General features: G+C 41.1%; 1 protein-coding gene across 1 annotated transcript in view; it reads left to right on the forward strand.

Annotated features, from left to right (window-relative positions):
• Positions 1-14,367: 14,367 nt before the first annotated feature.
• LOC310823252 (protocadherin-15-like) overlaps positions 14,368-19,863 on the forward strand; it is a gene marked incomplete at both ends in the record, with an annotated part of 133,145 nt that continues 127,649 nt past the window's right edge. The window contains one exon of the mRNA XM_083696054.1: positions 14,368-14,458. Coding sequence (XP_083552180.1) covers positions 14,368-14,458 — 91 coding nt within the window. The remainder of the gene's footprint in view (positions 14,459-19,863) is intronic.

The following is a 19,863-nucleotide window of genomic DNA, read 5'->3' on the forward strand; positions in this document are numbered from 1 at the left end:
TCTCTGCTTCGCTGGTTAATGGGCTCGGGATGCACAGGTAGTGGTGGGTTGGTAACAAACGCCGCCTGACCCTGACTCTGCTGGATGGCAGGGTGAGAGCTTGCATGTTGATAACTTGTAAGAGTAGTTGATCATGTCTACCAACCGTGGCTCCTTGGATAGTCAGATAATTGATCCATCTCTGCTGGGTCCATGTTTTGGTTCAGTTTTGCTGTAATGGGTAGTTTAAGGTGGACCCAAGTGCAGAGAACAGACAGGACTCAGAGTTGCCAAAATCAAACGTCATGTTACATGAATAGTCACAGGGAAACACAGATACATCCATGGAACAATAGCTCACGACTGAACAACAACAAAGGTGAGAGAACCAGGCTTATAAGCTGGATGGGTAATCATACACAGATGGGGTCAATCAGAGTCTCTGGCAACCACTGGTGGCCAGTGGGGGAAGCAGCAGCAGTGAGGAGGATTCCTCACACCCCGAGCAACACACTAATAATTCCTCTTAGCAGAGAGTCTTCACTCCTACCTGAACTCTGCCCACCTTTTCCTGAAAGGAAGGAGACAAGAGGAGCAGGAGAATTAGCACATACATACACAAAGTACACAAAGCCTGCTTGATTTTAAAAAGAAGATGGGCCAATGAGTTTGATGACTGGATAAGCTGAGGGAAGGCTGATGAATGCTGTAATAGATTGGCCAATGAACCCTGATTGACATATACTTATGCAGATAAGCCCTTGATAGGCGGAGGGGGGGGGGGGGGGGGGGGGTCCTGCCCCATTGCACTGCCACTCACAGAGTGCCATTCTGGATGGTGTTTGAGGTGAATTAATGATTTTTGTTTCCAGGCATCTGCTCTTGACTCCAGATTTAGGTTGATTATATGCTAATTGAATGTGAAACAGAGGTTGAGGAAGGTGCAGGTAGGTTTTAGGCCATGGACTAGAGGGTTTGGGCTCTTCTGCTTGGAGTCGGCCTATATTTTTGGCAGTCAACTATCTTCATGTCCCAGTATACATTTCCTGGCTAATTTGAGTCTGTGTTGGCAGAGGGTACTTTTGCTAGAGGAAGTTAATACTCAAGAAATTAGCATTGTTATTTTTTTTTAAGCCTATACTGAATTATAAGGTAGACACCTTATCATAACACAAACCATGACTTGGAGAGGCAAATTGTCCTAATTTTCATGTTTTGGTTGTCCTTGATGCGTCCTGTCTTATTCACCTGTCTGAAAAGGGAGAGAGCATCCTTGTCTGCAGCAAAGGAGACACACTTATTGAATTTTCCCTCTACACATGTCAGGACTTATTTAGCACCTGAGCCTCAGTTAATTAGAGCGTCTTATATTGATGAAAGGGTTTTTGTTCATTGTTGAGAGCTGGAGCGGGAAAAGACCAGTGACTTTTGCAAAGTGACAGGTGAATCATCATAAAGAGTCTTCAGTGTTAGATATTTTTGAACACTCAGATCTTTCATCCGTGTCAAAGTTAGGCCTGACAGGAAATGCCTTTTGGTGACCTTGACACAGCTGGAGTACAATAAGCTTAGAGAGAGTCATTGTTGATCCCTCAAAGGATTAGATTATATTACTATTGCCACAGTATTGACGTCCATCTGTGATGGATGTTCACTCAACGCATTTTCAGTTGGGACATTTTCACCTGTGTAGTATACTCTTAGAACAAAATGTTTTTTTGGCTTGTCCCTGGAGGAGAACGCTTTGAAGAACCCATTTTGGTTCTAAGTAGAATCCTTTACCTGTGTGGTTATAGCTATACGATTGGTAGCCTGTTGAATAAATAAATTATTTGTTTGTTGTTAATAGTTAAAACATTGGGAGGAGAGATATGGTAATGTTGTCACAAAGTAGGCTATAGACCCTTTAGTCCTACATGTTGTTACAGTAGGTGACTCACTGCCCACCTGTGTGTAACGATTGAGCAGGTGGATTTCAGACTGGTGGGGGAGGGGGGCAACGAAGGAAGATTTATCCGCCTTCATCTTTACTGGACGGTGTAATAAGATTACCGTTTACACGTCATCAGCAGTTATCCTGGCTGAGAGAGAGAGAGAGAGAGAGAGAGCGAGCGCGTGCGCGTTTTATCGTCATTCCCATTGCAATTGGAAATTGCAGCGAAAAGATGCAAACCTAGATCGCTCGGCTCAAATAAATGTTATTTCTGGCCACCGAGTGTACTTGTGACAGGGGGCGGTCGAGGGCTGATGTGCATGTGTGAGGATGCGTTAGCGGCAGTGCCAGTCGGCGTCTGTGACAGACCGTGTAGGATTTGTGTGAGAGCCAATATGGTAAGTTATTTTTACATGATGATGTACAGTACGCTTTACTGTAATTGTTGACCAGCGTGACTCGAGTTATTCCATGCATTTAAACGTGTTTATATTTTATTTATCCCATGAACTGTTGATGTCATAGCCTACTGTATGATGACTGTGCAGTGTAGCCTACTCATTTAAGCATCTGGATGAAGGTCTATGGATAAACCTTAAAAATGGTATTATGAAATGAAAATCATTATCAGGACGATAGCCTACATGTTTCGCATCCATCCACCACTGACAATGAGTTTATGACCATGAGATTAAACTACCCTGATACACTGTGCCGTTAATCTCTTGAAAGTGAAGTTTTGAAACACACTGTGCGCATCAGCGTTCACATTGAATTACACAATGGTGGTATCCTGTTAGTGTCAGTGTTGTAGGCTATATAAACTGCAGCTGCTAGTTGGTGAAACAATAGTTTATAGCGGACAACAGTCGCTTTCAATATTTACATACAGCGAGGACAGCACAGCACCTCACATCTCCCTGATGCAGAATTTTGAAAACATCCTACCTTTCTCCAAAAGCGCCTGATATCAGACAGCAGATAGTAGCCGAGTGGCTATAAGCGCGCATGAAAACTATACGGATTCATTTAAACTCTACGCATTCATAGGTAGCTTTCGATATGGTAGCTTCAGTTATAAGAATGACCCGGGCCAAACTTTGTGCGTGGATGTGTGCGTGCGTGGCGTGTGCGTGGATGTGCGTATTGGCTACTCATTTTATAGCCTTATTGATTATTTTCAGAGCGGTGTGACTATGATCTCACAGTTTCATCTTCTACGTCTACTGTCGACTGTTACACTGAAATCATGGGTCTTGTTATTTTACCTGCACTGCAATGTAGCGTGACTATTCTGACCAGCCGATACAACTTTAAAATAATATAAATTATATGATTGTTGGACAGAGCAACTACGGTCTCATCATTTCTCTTATTGCTGTGTGCAGGCTATGCCATGTATTATTAGCAGAGGCTGCGCAATGTTTCCATGAGATGCACAATTGGGGATACAGTATACAGTGCCTTCGGAAAGTATTCAGACCCCTTCACTTTTTCCACATTTTGTTGTGTTATAGACTCAATTTAAAATTGATTAAATTAAAAGAATTTGCCATCAATCCTCATATAATATCCCAGAATGACAAAGCGAAAACAGGTTTTTAGAAATTTCTGTAAATTTATTAAAATTGAAATACAGAAATACCTCATGTACATAAGTATTCAGACACTTTGCTATGACACTCTTAACATTTGCTAAAATGCCAACATTCATCAACAAATCATTCAATAACTTGAATTGAGTCCATCTTTATGGAAGGATAATAGTTAATGTAATATTGGAATTAATATCTTTGTTTTTATAGGGTCTCTGATTTGCATAGGAATCAATTACACACTGTGTTGATTAGGATTGAGTCTATATCTGTATTTCAATGTTAATAAATATGTATATTGCACCTGGCACTAGGTTGTATTTGTATTGAATCAGTTGTGTACAGTAAGTTACTGAGTTTACATCAACTATTCCTATTTTTGTGATTGTTAAAACCATTAGATTATATGTTGACCATGTTTGGTGGTGAGAGTGAATTTCCTCAAATAGTACTTTATGAATATGGCAAGTATTCTTGTGTTAACATCAAAAGATGAAGGTGCAATACAGTGACTGTCAAAAATTGTGACACTTGTTTTGTAATTAAACCTGCAATGTATTGAATGCTAAAGCATAACTGTTCCCAAATATCTCAACAATAAAACATTTAGAAATCCAATCTTCCCATGCCAGATATAACACATTTCTAGTTTTTTTGATGATCAGCACTAGGTCATTTTTGATTTGAACTGCTACTTTATATTATCTACATCTGTTGTCTGTTATTTAAGTGAAGAACTCTGCATGTATCTAGCCTAAATAATCAGCATAAACAAATATAATAAGCCTTCCATGCACTGTATACCATTGACATATTCCCATTCCCGAGTGAAAGAAGCCTGGTCTGCACCAAAGGAACAAGACGATTGATTCTAGATCTTTAACACATGAATTATGTGGACAGCCTTACAGTACTCAAATCTTTCAGTCAGCAAGAGAGGAAGCTACAGGCATCTTACCTTAATGTATTCATAAGGAGAACCAAAAAGGGACCCTCTGATAACTGAACAGAACAGGAGCTTGGATTAACCATTAGTGAATGGTGCTCTGATAATGAAGTATTGTATAGTAAGCTCTACTTCTCAGAATTGAGCCTTAGATGCCCTTTTCATCATTCAAATACTGTTTCACTATTTTGAAATGAGTACAGTAGAGTACAGTTCAGTTCAATACACTCTCATTATATGGGCTCTGGCAAGGGAGGTGTGTGTGTGTGTGTGTGTGTGTGTGTGTGTGTGTGTGTGTGTGTGTGTGTGTGATAAAACACAAATTAAACAGGGTTGCAACACTCCCATGAGTGACTAATGGTCCCCTCTTGTCTGTTGCATCCATGTGACAGTGCAAGAGAGTGTTTCTGAGTGAAGTGTATTACAGTATTAAAAAAATAAGTAAAAAATTGTGTTATTCTTGTCTAGAAATGTGTACCTCCATTGAGGTAAGATACTGTCAGATTGAATGTTGTTAGAATGTTGTGGCAACAGTCACATTTGGGTTTTGTTCAGCTGTTTTGAGTGCTGACAACATCTCAGGTGTGTTCTTGTAACGTTAGTATGATCTCAGTAGGATTTCACTGAGGGTCATTGATTACTGCCAGAAACATTGATGCTGGATAACAACGACCATAGCCCTTTCTCAATTGCCAGAAAATCTGTCCTCTCCTCGACTCCTCCTTCCTCATGTCCTCCGTGACCCAGAAACCGATAAGTGGTTGCCACTAGTCTATCAGTTGTCCAACAGGTGGATTGCTCCCTGTTCTCGCCTCATTGTAGGATTTCTGCTTACGTGTAATATCCACACACCCTTTTTACTAGACAGAACTTCTTAATTGTTACGACCACCATTCCTTTCATCCTTGTTCCTTCATAGTACAATCCAGAAATGGGACATGTCAAATGCATCGTGTTAGAGGGCTTTTTAGACAATACCCCACCATCGTATAGCCAGCAAATATGACTGTATTCATATGCACAATGGACACCTATGGTAAACCATTAGTTGATAACATACTGTCTCGTGGCTAGCGATGCCTGAAATAATTCTGGGTCCTTTGGTATGTGGAGAGGAAGAAGACGAGACAGGAACGTTAGAAAGAGCTCTCCCCTCCTCTTGCCCCCATGTGTTTCAATTTCCTCAGACGTAGTTCTCCCTCAGACTGAGCTGTGAGATGCAGGACTGTATGGAGATTTACCCTCTGTGTGAGGGTCACATTTGTCAAGAAGGCAAATTTCAGCTATAGACTAGTCTAAAGCAGCCTTATAAAATCAGCTCATCAATAGATTTTCAGAGACAATAAACTGCTCCATCTACGCCACCTAGAGTGAAGGTGGAGTATGGGCAGTTGGGGCAGGTACGGGGATGTCCAGGAAGATTTAAGGGCATCGGGGCAGGGGCTGAGACAGGGGCATGGAGCTGGGGGTTTGGGCAGTTCGTCACAGGTTAGGGATGGTGACCTGTAACTGCAGGAACATAATGACGGTGAAGATCTTGAGAGGCTCAGCAGCTTTGGGATGTGGACGAGTGGAGACAGTCAGTATTTCCATCTCTCTACTTATCTCTGTCACTATACATCTTTACATACATCTTTTCTTCTCTCCATCATTATACTTTTTCCTATTTTGTCAGTTTTTTTTCTGCTGTGATCTCTCTGAGAGAGTCAGAAGGGTTCATCAAATAATGCAATAACTGGTATCTATACTCAGGTTATCTAATGCTCCAGTTGTATTTATTTAAAAGTCAGACAACATACAGAGAGCTAATATCTCAAGGTTAGAATGTAACTAAATGACTATTAAGTCCCCTTAAGAAATATGCCCTGAACACAAGGTTTGTTCAAGAACTCCCCTTGTACAGTATACTGTATGTCTAAAGAGTGATGGCGTAGACAGGTATACTGTAACAATGGTGCACTTTGAAACAGTTGGAGGCGACCATTAGCAGAGTCAGGGAAGACTAATGTCTCAAAGGTTTCAACGTTTGATGTATGATGTATAATTGCTTTCTCCCATACGGTGATTATTAATTGTTGGGAGTGTCTGAAAGCCACAGGAGGTGAAATTGCCAGCTAATTTGGGTGATTTCAGAGATGTTGCTTTGTCTATGCAAATGAAAAGAGAGAGAGAATGCTGAATATTGTTTATTGGACTAATTACAACTCAATTAAAACAAAACATGATCTGTTTGAGACATTTGGTTTCCATGTACCTGCAATAAGCATGCAGGTTTTCTTTTACTATAAGGCAATAAGGCATAGTCAATCCAGGGCAGGTTGTTAGAGATATTACAGTCTCTTACATTTCCAGGCTTCTCCTTGTGTAGCTGATTTGGAATGACTAGCCCTGCCTGAGACATGTACTGTAAACTTAGCCCTAGGCCCTTGAGGATGTCCTCTTGATCTAATGGTAGATGCTTGGGTCTACCATCCCAGAAACTCAAGTCAAAATCTCACTTCGGTCATTTGGAGCTGATGAGAGATCACTGTGTCTAACTATGTGTGACTAGATATATTTTGGTCTATACTTGAGACCTCACTGCAAAATTTAGAGAAGAGTGAATTTAGAAATGATCTTTGTGGTGACTCAGCTTATTCTGCCCTGTGTGAGACTTGCATGCTGTTCAAGTATAATTACAACCTAATCTGTGTAATTTGAGCTAATAAAGATGGGCCTATTAGAGTTTGAATGGATGAGTTAATTAAATGTAGCTCTGCATAATGGCAACACAAGGTTGTTCTGTTGGACCACTGACTAGTCTCTTTGACTGTCTTTTCAGTGTAGCAAAATCTATGATTACAGTTCCTCCTTGTGTAGATATCGCCTTTATGTCTTGACGCACAGAGTTTGGGATTTGAGTAGGCTGATCTGATTCTTCGATCCTCTAGTGTCAGACTTTGGGCTTGTCAGATCACTGCAAGCTAAATGAATAGTCTAACCACTTTGAGCTAATGGACACACACACACACACACACACACACACACACACACACACACACACACACACACACACACACACACACACACACACACACACACACACACACACACACACACACACACACACACACACACACACACACAATAAAGCTTATAGACATGTGTGGCCTGTATAATGAGACATGATAGTTGAAAGGGGTTTTCAAAGTGTTTGTGCTAAATATGGTCTAGTCATCCCAAGGCTTTAAGTATACAAAGTTAAAAGGATGGTTCAGGCTTCATCATGTTTATCCTGAGTTGTCCTCATAGACCAGTATTGAAAGCTTCTTCAGTTCTCCGCAGCACAGGCTAACAGTTACCAGTGCCCTCTTCAATAGACAAGATTCTGAGGGACTTTAAGTTAGCATCATTTAAATTCCGAGCTAAAATCTTGTTTCGAGAAACTACAAAAGAGTTTAGTTGCTGGAACTATTTCTTCTTCATAGACCCACACACAGCCTCTTTGTTTTGGTTTTGCTTTCACCAGCCAAGCTCTTTCCTTATTGAACAGGCACCCGACCGTGGAGTGATTACTAGTTATGAACAAAAAGTTACCAGTATCCTAATGGAATCCAGGAAGTATATGTGACAACCGATCATTGCATATTATTGCAAAACTATGTTGTTTGCAATGACAATAAAAGCATGTACAGGTTCATCTAGTATAGCCGCTACTAAACTTTCATTACCTTAATGTCCGTCGGAATCTCGTCTATTGGAGAGGGTGCTAACTGTTAGCCTGTGTAGCAAAGTGGAGAATGGAGAACCAGAGAAGCTTTCACTACTGGCATATGAGGACAACTCAGGGTAAGATGATATTTCACCTAAACAAGAAGATAGGCTGAACCATCCCTTTAGTGGGATAGGGGTCAAATAGGCCCATTTGAGCTGTTACTTCCAGCTAACATTCTTTATGTAGCTATAGACTCAGGGTTTGAAGGATTACTATGACGTGGTCAACACATCTCAGGTTTCAAGTATGAAAAAGCTCCCCATTTCACTAATTACGGCTGGACTCTCTATCTGACTGGAACCATTAGTGGATGTAAGTGGTTATACCTTTTGAAGTGCTCAGTGACTTGTGTTGTAGCTGGATAGGAAAATAATTCTAGTGAAAAAGTGTCAATATCAGATTTTGTTGGTGTGCTGCAGTTTTCATTATACTGTATGTTACCTTAGATATTATGTGACCAAACCACCTATCCCTTCAGGGAAATGAACTGCACACATTAAGGAGAGGAAATCTCACTGTCAAAAGTCCTTTGTGTTGGTGTCAGCTGCTTGAGTTTAAGACCATGCAACTGAACTGTCCCATTGTGTGGAACCTTGTGCCTTGTGACATGGATACTACATTTAGATGTTAAGGCAGCAGCCGGCCAGCGAGGCCCCCACATGGGCTGAGCTCAAAGAGGTTTAGAGATTTAAAACGCGGTCATGAGATGAATCAGACAGAGGGATTATAACTGCAGAGAGATCTGCAGCTCTCAGTGAATTATTATAGAGAAAATGAAAGGTTTAAATGACAGCTGTGTTCTGGTGATGTTCGATGCAGGGACGGCTACATACATATCATCTATATAAAATGTAATAATACCTGTGAAATTGTTGGATGCGAACTGATATGGTGTAAGTGCAATGATAAATTATGGGAATATGTATATTATCATAGGAGACTGACTCCCTGATCCATATGAGATTGATTTGAATCAAAGCTAGTTATGATATGATAGGCAATGAACCGTGACTGTCTAGAAAGTAAACAAATCAACAGTGTCATGGTATAACAAACAATGAAAAAAGCATGCATACAGTTTATGTGATGGAGACTTTTTTATTTATGTATTCCAAAGCAGTTTACAGTACAGTAAGTACATACATATATGTATTGTCCCAGTGGGGTTTTTAACTCATAATAACCTGTGCATTGTTAGATCAAAGTAGATAGCATGAAGGCTTTCTCCTATACTCTGACTCAACAATCACAACAGTATGAAAACATTGTACAAGGATCAGACAAGGATAGTGAGTCAATCGTGTTCCATCCATTTTCCTATTACAATAGACATGAGAGCCCTTGATGCCATTGTTAAACCTTTCATTTGCTGTGGGGAGGACTGTAAAAGCACATAATGCTATTTGTTTTGTGCACTACGAGAGTCACCCATCCCATCAGAACTACCCAGAATAAAAATAGACTGTCTAATCGCATCTATATTCAGCAACACTAACCAGGCTTGCTGTAGGTATCATTAAGTCATTAAATGCAAGTAACTTCATTAGGCTAACCAAATTGAAAAATGGTTTGTTTCTCTGCCCACGCTACAGTAGCTTTATGCATTGTATTGTTTGCCTTTAGGTTTGCTGTAGCGCCTCACACAAACACATAAGCAATTCATTGATTAATCAGTTAATTAATAGCACAAGTATCTGTTGAATAAGGAGTGCTGGCGGCCCCCGTACAGGTAAACAGAAAGGGGCAGAGAGATAAGACTGTATAACTACAGCAGCTGCTGCTGCTTTGTCTGGGCTGATTACAGTCTGTAGTGTATGTATACAATAGTGTTTGTGTAGTGAGTGAGTGTGTGCGTGTGTGTGTGTGTGTGCGTGTGCGTGCGTGTGTGTGCGTGCGTGTGTGTGTGCGTGTGCGTGCGTGTGTGTGTGTGCGTGTGTGTGTGTGTGTGCGTGTTTGCGTGTTTGCAGGTGGGTGAGTGGTGAGTGCTGTTATCTCTGGCCGCAGCGCTACTCAGCCACGGGGCCTCCAGTGTGTTTTCCTGGGCTAATCACTACAGTCATTATGGAACAGGGGGCCTTCTTAATGCTCGCTAGGACTGATTACATCTCACACTGGTTAATGAATACAATACAGTAGCGCAGCTCTCTTTCTGGCACATCTCACACTGGTTAATGAATACAATACAGTAGCGCAGCTCTCTTTCTGGCACATCTCACAGAGACATTAACTAGCCTAGAATATTACTCCTCCAGCACTCTCCAGCTCTTTATCTACCGCAACGTTAACTGAGTCTGCCACTTGTGTGGTTTTCTGGGCAACGACTTGCGTGCGAGGGGATACTATGTTATCTGGCGGCATGTTATGTTGAGGGAGGGAGCTCCAGTTCGGGTTACGCCAGGTAGCTAGCTAGATGATGAGGAGGGGATTTGGTTTCCAGGGCAGGCGGGTTGCAGTAAGGACAGGGCACATTTGGGCACATTTCTATCAGCTCTCTTTTATTTTTCATGCAAGTTCTTCTGAGGCTGATTTGTTGTATAGGGGACAGGATGAATTACAATATTGAATCATCTTTTTTTTTTTATCTTTAAACTTGATGTACTTCAGCCCTACTGCAGAAATGGTGTGATTATTATTTTTTATCATGTAATGCCCCTGCACCAAAAGAGAAGATCATTCTGGAGAATTTTTTCAATTAGAAATGTTAACAAGTTGCATGTTTGACAATCTACATCCATATCCATTATTATTCTAATCAGGCTGTAGAAGTGCTGTATACATGCTGATCAAATAGTCCCAATGTTGTAATCTGTTTGTTTACACCACTGTTGTTATGATGAACAGGGCCTCTGATTTATGACATGTGTTGTCTCTCACACAGGGTTTATGACTTGCATTTCTGCATGATTTACGATGCATTGTTTGTCATGTTTGTCATTAATTCACTTGATCAGTCAGATGACACAGTCCTGTACAGTACAGTATATCACTCACGAGCTGTCATTTTTATCTTGTTTTAAATTAATGACTTTGCTATTCTCATTACCCATTCCAAGGGGAGGAGTTTTAATCAGAGACAAATGAGGAAGGAAAACGTATGGATAAAAAAACATATGGATAAATGGAAGACTATTGAAGACAAAACAAATACAAAATTATAATAATAATTATGGTTGAAACTTTATGTAGCGGAGGTGGTTTGGAAGCACGCGCTCTTAATTAGTATCCTTGCCTGAAGATTTGTAATCCAGAATGTCATCCTTTAGACCACAAATATGCCCTCTTGGTCTAATGGTAGATGCATGGTAGATTGAAGAATGGTAGATTTGGCATGCAGGAGACCTGAGTTCAATCCCTGCTGGTTAGATTTAGTGAGTGGAAACAAACATGGCTAGTTTAAGATACAGTATCTTTCAGTCCTGTATGTAAGGGGTTAATAGGGGGGGTTAATGTTTCCTTCCACCCCTATGCTTCTTTTCAGTGGTTTTAACATTAATCAGCATGTCCTATTTGTGTGCAGAGTTGACAGGCTGTTGTCATCTTACGCAAATAGGATTACATGAACAAAGCTCGATTGGAGGTCTACGCAGGTACTTAATTGGTATTAGACTGACTCGATGAGGCATTGGTATTAGACTGACTCGATAGGGCATTGGTGTTCGACTGGGGGAGAAATCCTCATATGACTGGTTTATAAAAGATGCTTAGGACCAATGAGGTGTCCTGTCTTATTTGCTGCTTGTTAACTTTCAACCTTGTTTTTAAAACAAACCAATGGGAATACAGGAATAATGTCTGCATACAATAGAGCACTTCTGACATACTGAGCTTTCTTTACAATGGGACCATATTCTTCCTCATTGTCCATATTCCTTTCTCTAAATTCTCTATTGTGAGTGTGATTGATGACACAGTTGGGTGGTTGATGTTGAGACTTTATCCTCGTTATTGAGATGAAGAGATCCCAGATGTGGCTTCGGGAATGTCTGGTTATTATATTGGTTATTATATCTGATTATGGAGCTACAACTACAGTACTATGAGTGGTTAGGTCACCTCTTCACTCCTTTCATGTGTAATGGAAAGATATGATTTACTTTTATCAAGACATTGCCGACATTCAGCCAACTGAAAAGGTACAGGAAGGTGGAAAATAGCTCAACGGAAAACTCATCTGATGAAACGAGAGAAGGAGCAGAGAGGCTGTTTTCTTCAGCAGACCTCCTGCACTCGGCTGGATAAAACACTGCGTAGTCAAAGTCCATGTAATCCATAACTGTGATTGCCTCCCCCCCCCCTCCCCCCATCCTCCCCTTCTTCTTCCTCTCCCTTCCAACAACATTCCCCTATAAATCGTCTTTCAACTTATTGTGCGCTCCCAGAATAAGCTATTTCAGCAAGGTGCATGTGACACCTCAGACAGATAGAAGCTAGCTAAAACACTTTCATTCTTGTGACATGTCTCCTCCGCTAAGACCAAATGTGCTGTGCACTACACTTTGCAATCACATACATACTGTAGAGTGGTGACCAGAATACATATTGCTGTGCCCCATTTTATTGTCACCGGTCCTTGAATTGTTGAATTTAAAATCCACTCAATCTGTATCTACGGCTGGTACTACATGTATTCAACTAACTGACTGCTACAGTATTTGTGTGTGTGGTGTGTATGAGTAAGGGCGTAGGAGCGAGTTGGACATTGGGGGGGAAACATTTTGGTAGAGAGGTCTGGGGGCATGCTCCCCCAGGAAGACATTTTTGGAAAAATAGCTTTTAAATGCTCATTTCTAGTCACTTTTGAGAAAAGGGTACAGACAAATCTTAACTTACAGTTGAAGCATAAGGCTAAGGGGGGCCTTGTGGAGGCACACATATAGTCCAATCAGTCTTCGGGCCAGTAGCGTTTTTCACCCCAGGCAATTAATGTAATTAAATTATAATAATACAATTGAATAATGCAATTCATAATTATAAATGACTGAAGACATATTAGCAGAATATATTTTAAAATGAAAAACTGACAATTTCAGATTTCAGAGCTCTTTCAGAGCTCTCATACTCAAATAAACTAAAATAAACTAAAGCACAGCACTCCCTCTCTGCTTATCTGTCTGTTCATCGCTGTAACTCTCCTACTATGATTATGATAAACACATGTTCAATGGACCTTCATAACCCATAATCGCTGTGATGATATTAAAGACATCTATGCTGAAAGTACTCAAGTTGGCCAGCTAGTTTGCCAAGGGTTGCATGAGGGCACATCCATTGCTGCTGCTGCAACAGCTAACTTACTGACCACAGGGAGGTTCTACTGAGACAGAGGTCTCTTTTTCGGAGGAGCCCTGCTTACAGACATGAAACAATCATAAATGTACATTCAGAATTGCAAACATATTACAGTTAATTAATTCTTTATATGAATTAAGAAGTCAATTTACACAATATAATCTATTAAAACATGTACATTCCTCAGATGACAAATCCTTTATCAAGGTCTTAAACGGACCATGTGACACAAGAAAAGTTTAACTCTTAGTTTTTCAACATATGTTTTAAAGTAAAGTTTATCATCTATCCAAATGCTCAGGTATGTTTATTGTCATCAATATAACAGGAGCTAGAGAAAAACATACATTTAGTTATGTCCTCATTTAGCACCAGTTTAAGATCAATAAGCAGTCTTTTAATAGAATCAAAACCTTGCTAAAGGTCAATAATTGCCTTAAGCTGCTGATGTAGACTAAGACAGGGATTGTGCAAGTAATTCTGCAAATAAAATATTATTCACTATCAGCTTTTATCACAGCCAGAACTACCCTCTGGTCCAACCATCACAAAACCGGTGACACATTTTTCTAAATAAAAAAAAATTAAAACATGTTTTTGTATTTTTATTTGTAGGTGTACCATTTTGCCTACTTCTAACATTGGGGGGGAACATGTCCCCTTGTGCTCCTTGTATATGCCCTTGTATATGTGTGTGTGTGTGTGTGTGTGTGTGTGTGTGTGTGTGTGTGTGTGTGTGTGTGTGTGTATGTGTGTATGTCTATCTGCATGTGTGTGTTTGTGTGCATATGCAGTGTTATCTCTGGTGAGTAAATGAAAAGTGGCTGTGTTCCTCTCTCCCAGGTGGGCAGGCAGTAAGACTTGACAGAAGATGCGACGGGGGTGCTGGCTCTTCAGATGGCTGGGGACAGGCACGACAATCCTCACTCTGATCATCTGCAGTTTGGGCCAGGACACAGAAGGTAGGCAGCAGGTGTGTGTGTGTGTGTGTGTGTGTGTGTGTGTGTGTGTGTGTGTGTGTGTGTGTGTGTGTGTTTGTGTGTGTGGGGGGGGGGGGGTTCTGTAGCTGAAACAGTCCTGTTCTGTTTTCATGCCTTAAATGTGTCTTTTTTGGCTTTTAAAGATAAGATTGAGGAGGATATGTCTACTTAACAGTCCAGACATGTGTTGGAAATGGGTAGATTTGGTTGAAAGATGATGATTTATAGTTCTATAGTATTTTAATGTTGAACAGTAACGGTTTGAATGCCAATGGGAGGTCATGACATAGTCTTTTCTGAGGGTAATATTATTCTGATGCCTTTACCTGATGGGTTTGAAAACTGTTCTCAATTCTGCTAAATCACATTTCACTTCCCTTTACATCAATAAGACTCAAACAGCATTATTTAAAGTGTTCATAAATCCTACTGTTGAATGATCTGGGTAAGAGGATTCTACTTGTAGTGTAAAATGTTGAAGTACTTAGTTCAATGGAAATATTAGTGTTTACAGTCAAACATCTTCTACTTTTTTTAGAATGGGAATAGATTGAGAGCCCTTAGAGACAGTAGTTCATAGAGGTTTACACAGCATGAAAAGCTACAGTCAGAACCAAGCACTACTGCCTCAGTGTGAGGCTATAGCACAAGGTTACCGATTTAGGCCTAGTTTAGATCCTGTCAAATGATTATTTCCTTCCTTGCTTCCTTCTGTACTTCCTCCCTCCATTCCTTCCTTCCTTCCTTCCTCCCTCCCTCCATTCCTTCCTTCCTTCCTTCCTCCCTCCCTCCGTACCTTCCTTCCTTCCTTCCTTCCTCCCTCCCTCTGTACCTTCCTTCCTTCCTTCCTTCTTCCCTCCCTCCCTTCCTTTATCACCTCCTTCCTTCTTTCTTTTCTGTATTTCTCTTTATTTCCTTCATACGTCCTAATTTTTCATTAAAGGTCATCCAAACCATGTCAGATCAGGGTTTGCTTTATGTGGAAGAGAACAACATCTTCCTGGACATTTCTAATGAAAGTGCCTTCTGAAGGTGAAAGACTGCGTTACAGTCTGACTAACCACGTTAGCAGCTAAAAGCTTAGCATCCTGTCCTGTTGAGTGAAGAAAGCATTGACTGAAAACTTCACAGGGTTGCAATAGCTCCAGGAATATGGATTTATATTTACTTTTCTTTCACAACTTTGGCAGACTTTTCCCACTCCTACAGTAATACATATTAAGGTGTAATCCCTCAAAATCAGCTATTTTTCACAGCTTCACAGGCTTTGGTTGACACACCAATCCAACTCTTTAATTGGGTTCAGCTTGAGAGAAAGTTAATTCCCTCTTAAAGAAACTTGGTCCCCTCCATTGTTGATGATAAGAACAACTGAATTTGACTTGTGGTTGTTTATTTGTGAGAGCTTAAGTGTGTTTCTGTAAGTGCATTTACTGTGTGTGTGTGCGTGTGCATGTGTGTGTGCGTGTGCGTGTGCGTGTGTGTGTGTGTGTGTGTGTGTGTGTGTGTGTGTGTGTGTGTGTGTGTGCGTGTGCGTGCGTGTGAGTGTGTGAGGGGAGACAGATTTCTCATTTGTAATTTATTATATTCTTACAATCAGTATAACCATACAGAAATTTTACTTTGATCATTAACACCATACAACAAGTACACTCACCGGCCACTTTATTAGGTACACCTGTTCAACTGCTCTTTAACGCAAATATCTAATCAGCCAATCACATGGCAGCAACTCAATGCATTTAGGCATGTAGACATGGTCAAGATGACCTGCTGAAGTTCAAACCGAGCATCAGAATGGGGAAGAAAGGTGATTTAAGTGACTTTGAACATGGCATGGTTGTTGGTGCCAGACGGGCTGGTCTGAGTATTTCAGAAACTGCTGATCTACTGGGATTTTCACGCACAACCATCTCTAGGGTTTACAGAGAATCGTCAGAATCGTCCTTTCTATCATCTCGAACCAGACTGGTTCGAGATGATAGAAAGGCAACAGTAACTCAAATAACCACTTGTTACAACCAAGGTATGCAGAAGACCATCTCTGAACGCACAACACGTCGAACCTTGAAGCAGATGGGCTACAGCAGCAGAAGACCACACCGGGTGCCACTCCTGTCAGCTAAGAACAGGAAAGTTCTACAATTCGCACGGGCTCACCAAAATTGGACAATAGAAGATTGGAAAAACGTTGCCTGGTCTGATGAGTCTCGATTTCTGCTGCGACATTCAGATGATAGGGTCAGAATTTGGCGTAAACAACATGAAAGCATGGATCCATCCTGCCTTGCATCAATGGTTCAGGCTGGTGGTGGTGGTGTAATGGTGTGGGGGATATTTTCTTGGCACACTTTGGGCCCCTTAGTAACAATTGAGCATCGTTTAAACGCCACAGCCTACCTGAGTATTGTTGCTGACCATGTCCATCCCTTTATGACCACAGTGTACCCATCTTCTGATGGCTACTTCCAGCAGGATAACGCACCATGTCACAAAGCTCAAATCATCTCAAACCGGTTTCTTGAACATGACAATGAGTTCACTGTACTCCAATGGCCTCCACAGTCACCAGGTCTCAATCCAATAGAGCACCTTTGGGATGTGGTGGAACAGGAGATTCGCATCATGGATGTGCAGCCGACAAATCTGCAGCAACTGCATGATGCTATCAAGTCAATATGGACCAAAATCTCTGAGGAATGTTTCCAGCACCTTGATGACTCTATGCCACAAAGAATTAAGGCAGTTCTGGAGGCAAAAGCGGGTCCAACCCGGTACTAGCAAGGTGTACCTAATAAAGTGGCCGGTGAGTGTATATTTCAGGCAAACTATACAACAATATATTTTAATCAGTAGAACCATATCATGATGGTTATATTTTGTTCAGTCATACCCTGTTCAATGATTCTGTTATGATCAGTATATACACCATTGTGATTTGTTGGTGCAAGGCCACACTGAGTTAAAGGGACCCTTTTGTTATTGAACTGTGCATGTGTTGCTGTCCCTTAGAAAAAATATAAGATAAGGTGTTTTCAAGCAACCCTTTGATACTGGATTTTTTCTCAGGGACAGCAACACATGGACTGTTCCCTTTAGGTCAATGTGGCCATGCACATAAATCAGCACGTTCTCACCAACAGATAGAGTCCAGGGGACAGATATAACTGGCGCCATACTGATTATCTTGATTCATACCGTTACTACATAGTCATTCTAGTTTTAGACAAAATCATAAAGGAGTATAATACTGATCACAACACAACAACATATCAACAAATCACAATGGTGTATATACTGATCATAACAGAATCATTAAACAGTGTATGACTGAACAAAATATAACCATCATGACATGGTTATACTGATTAAAATAGATTGTTGTATAGTTTGATTGAAATACACTTGTTGTATGGCTTTAATGATCAAAGTAACATTTCTGTATGGTTATACTGATTATGAGAATATAATAAATGACAGATGAGAAATCTGTCTCCCCTCACAAGTGTGTGTGTGCGTGTCTGTAGCTTAAAAGGGAACAACTTCAAATGTGTCTTTGTGCCTTAACCTCTCTGACTCAGTGAAAGACTGTGTCAACGTGCACAGCTCTCTCACTCAGAGCAAAAACAAGAGCAACATCACAGGGTTACATTCCCCCTCTCTCATTGCAGCGCTAGATAGAAAATTGTAGAATATAACTAATCTCAGAAAATAAACAAATAAACGTTCTGTCACAGTGAACAGACTAAGATTTGGAAGCTTGATTCAGAGATATGGCATGTGTATTTTATAGGACAATATTGGGTAGTGGGTTCACAATTTGACCTTTTCTGAGCTCTCTGCCAAGCAAAAGAACATGTGGGCTTACTACACATGTATGCAGTAGTAACAGCAAGGAGGGAACTCCTCATACATGATTGAAAACGCAGAAGCGGGTAGCACTTTGTTGTTAACAGTGGACCAAATTGAAATGTTGATGCATCACACTTGAAATAAAGGAACAGAACTATAGTTACCATACAAATGTGACATCTCTGACAATGCAACCATGATCTGGTTACCATACATAAGGCTGGATCTCAGCACACTCAACAACACATCTATAAATGGACCTGTTATGGTTGCAAGGTAACCAAATATTAGCCACAATACAACCATAAGTGGGCCTGATCTGTTTGCAGTGCAGTTGCCAAATCTTGACCACAATTTCAGTAGAACACGGCTAGATCTAGTTGCCATAACTAAGTCAGGCTTTTGCCACAGATAGGCCAAGTCTGGGCCAGACTGTTTGTTTCATGGGCCAGAAGTGGGCCGGCTCTGGTGACTGTACCTAAGCCCAATCACCACCATGAAAACGCCACATCTTGGCTGGCATGTGGATGTGGCCCAGTAACCACTTGGAATGATGGTGGGGGAACAATGTTGTACCTGGGCCACATCCGGATGCCGGTATAAAACTGATGTGGGCCAGATCTGGGCTGTCATTTCTCTGTTGACTGGGTACAGTAGTCATGAGGGTCATTGTCTTGTTCTATGGTAATAATTACATAATCACTGTCACTGATTGGCTTGAGGCTCCCTTCTCCCAGGTGTAAATCAGTCCCTGACCTAGGGACATTACTTTAAACCAATAGACAATAGCCCCAATAGGGCTCTTAATGCTTTGGAAATACAGTACAGTAGATGGTAATCAGTCACACATAAGAACTGAATCCACCATCTCATTTGCTACCAATAAAGCAGAGCCATTATTAGCTATAGTCTCTACATTCCTTCCAACTCATTATATGGTCCATACTGGAATACTGCATTCACATCCTTATATTGGTTCCATTGTGGAGAGATGGGTTTTGGTAAAACGGTACATGATTGCATATTTCCTATCTGTGTCCTTCTCCCTGCGTTGTCTGTAGTTATTTCACAGTGACCTGCTCCTGTCTTTCTGAGGGGTTTCCAGCCCACTGACTATCACATGGGGCCATAGCCTGTAATTTGAGCGCAGACATGAATAATTACATAGGGAGCAGGTAGGAATTATAGGTAGTTAGGCTGCTTGCAAATGAGATCTGATGGGATCGGTGTGTGGAAGCTTGAGGAACGCTGCTGTTGAGGGAGATAGTTTCTCTGTTGACGATGATAGAGGAGAGTGGAGTGTGTGAAGTGTGTGCCTGTGTATGTATGTATGTGCGTGCGTGCGTGCGTGCGTGCGTGCGTGCGTGCGTGCGTGCGTGCGTGCGTGCGTGTGTGTGTGCGTATTGTGTGTGTGTGTTTGTGTGCATGCGTGTTTGCATGTGCATGTGAGCATGTGTTTGGGATGTGTATTGTATTTTCACCTCAGCATGAACTTGATTTGGGCAGGTCTTTTACAACACTCCTCCCTCTTCTCA

The sequence above is a fragment of the Argentina silus genome (assembly GCF_951799395.1).
Source record: "Argentina silus genome assembly, chromosome: X".
NCBI lineage: Eukaryota > Metazoa > Chordata > Actinopteri > Argentiniformes > Argentinidae > Argentina > Argentina silus.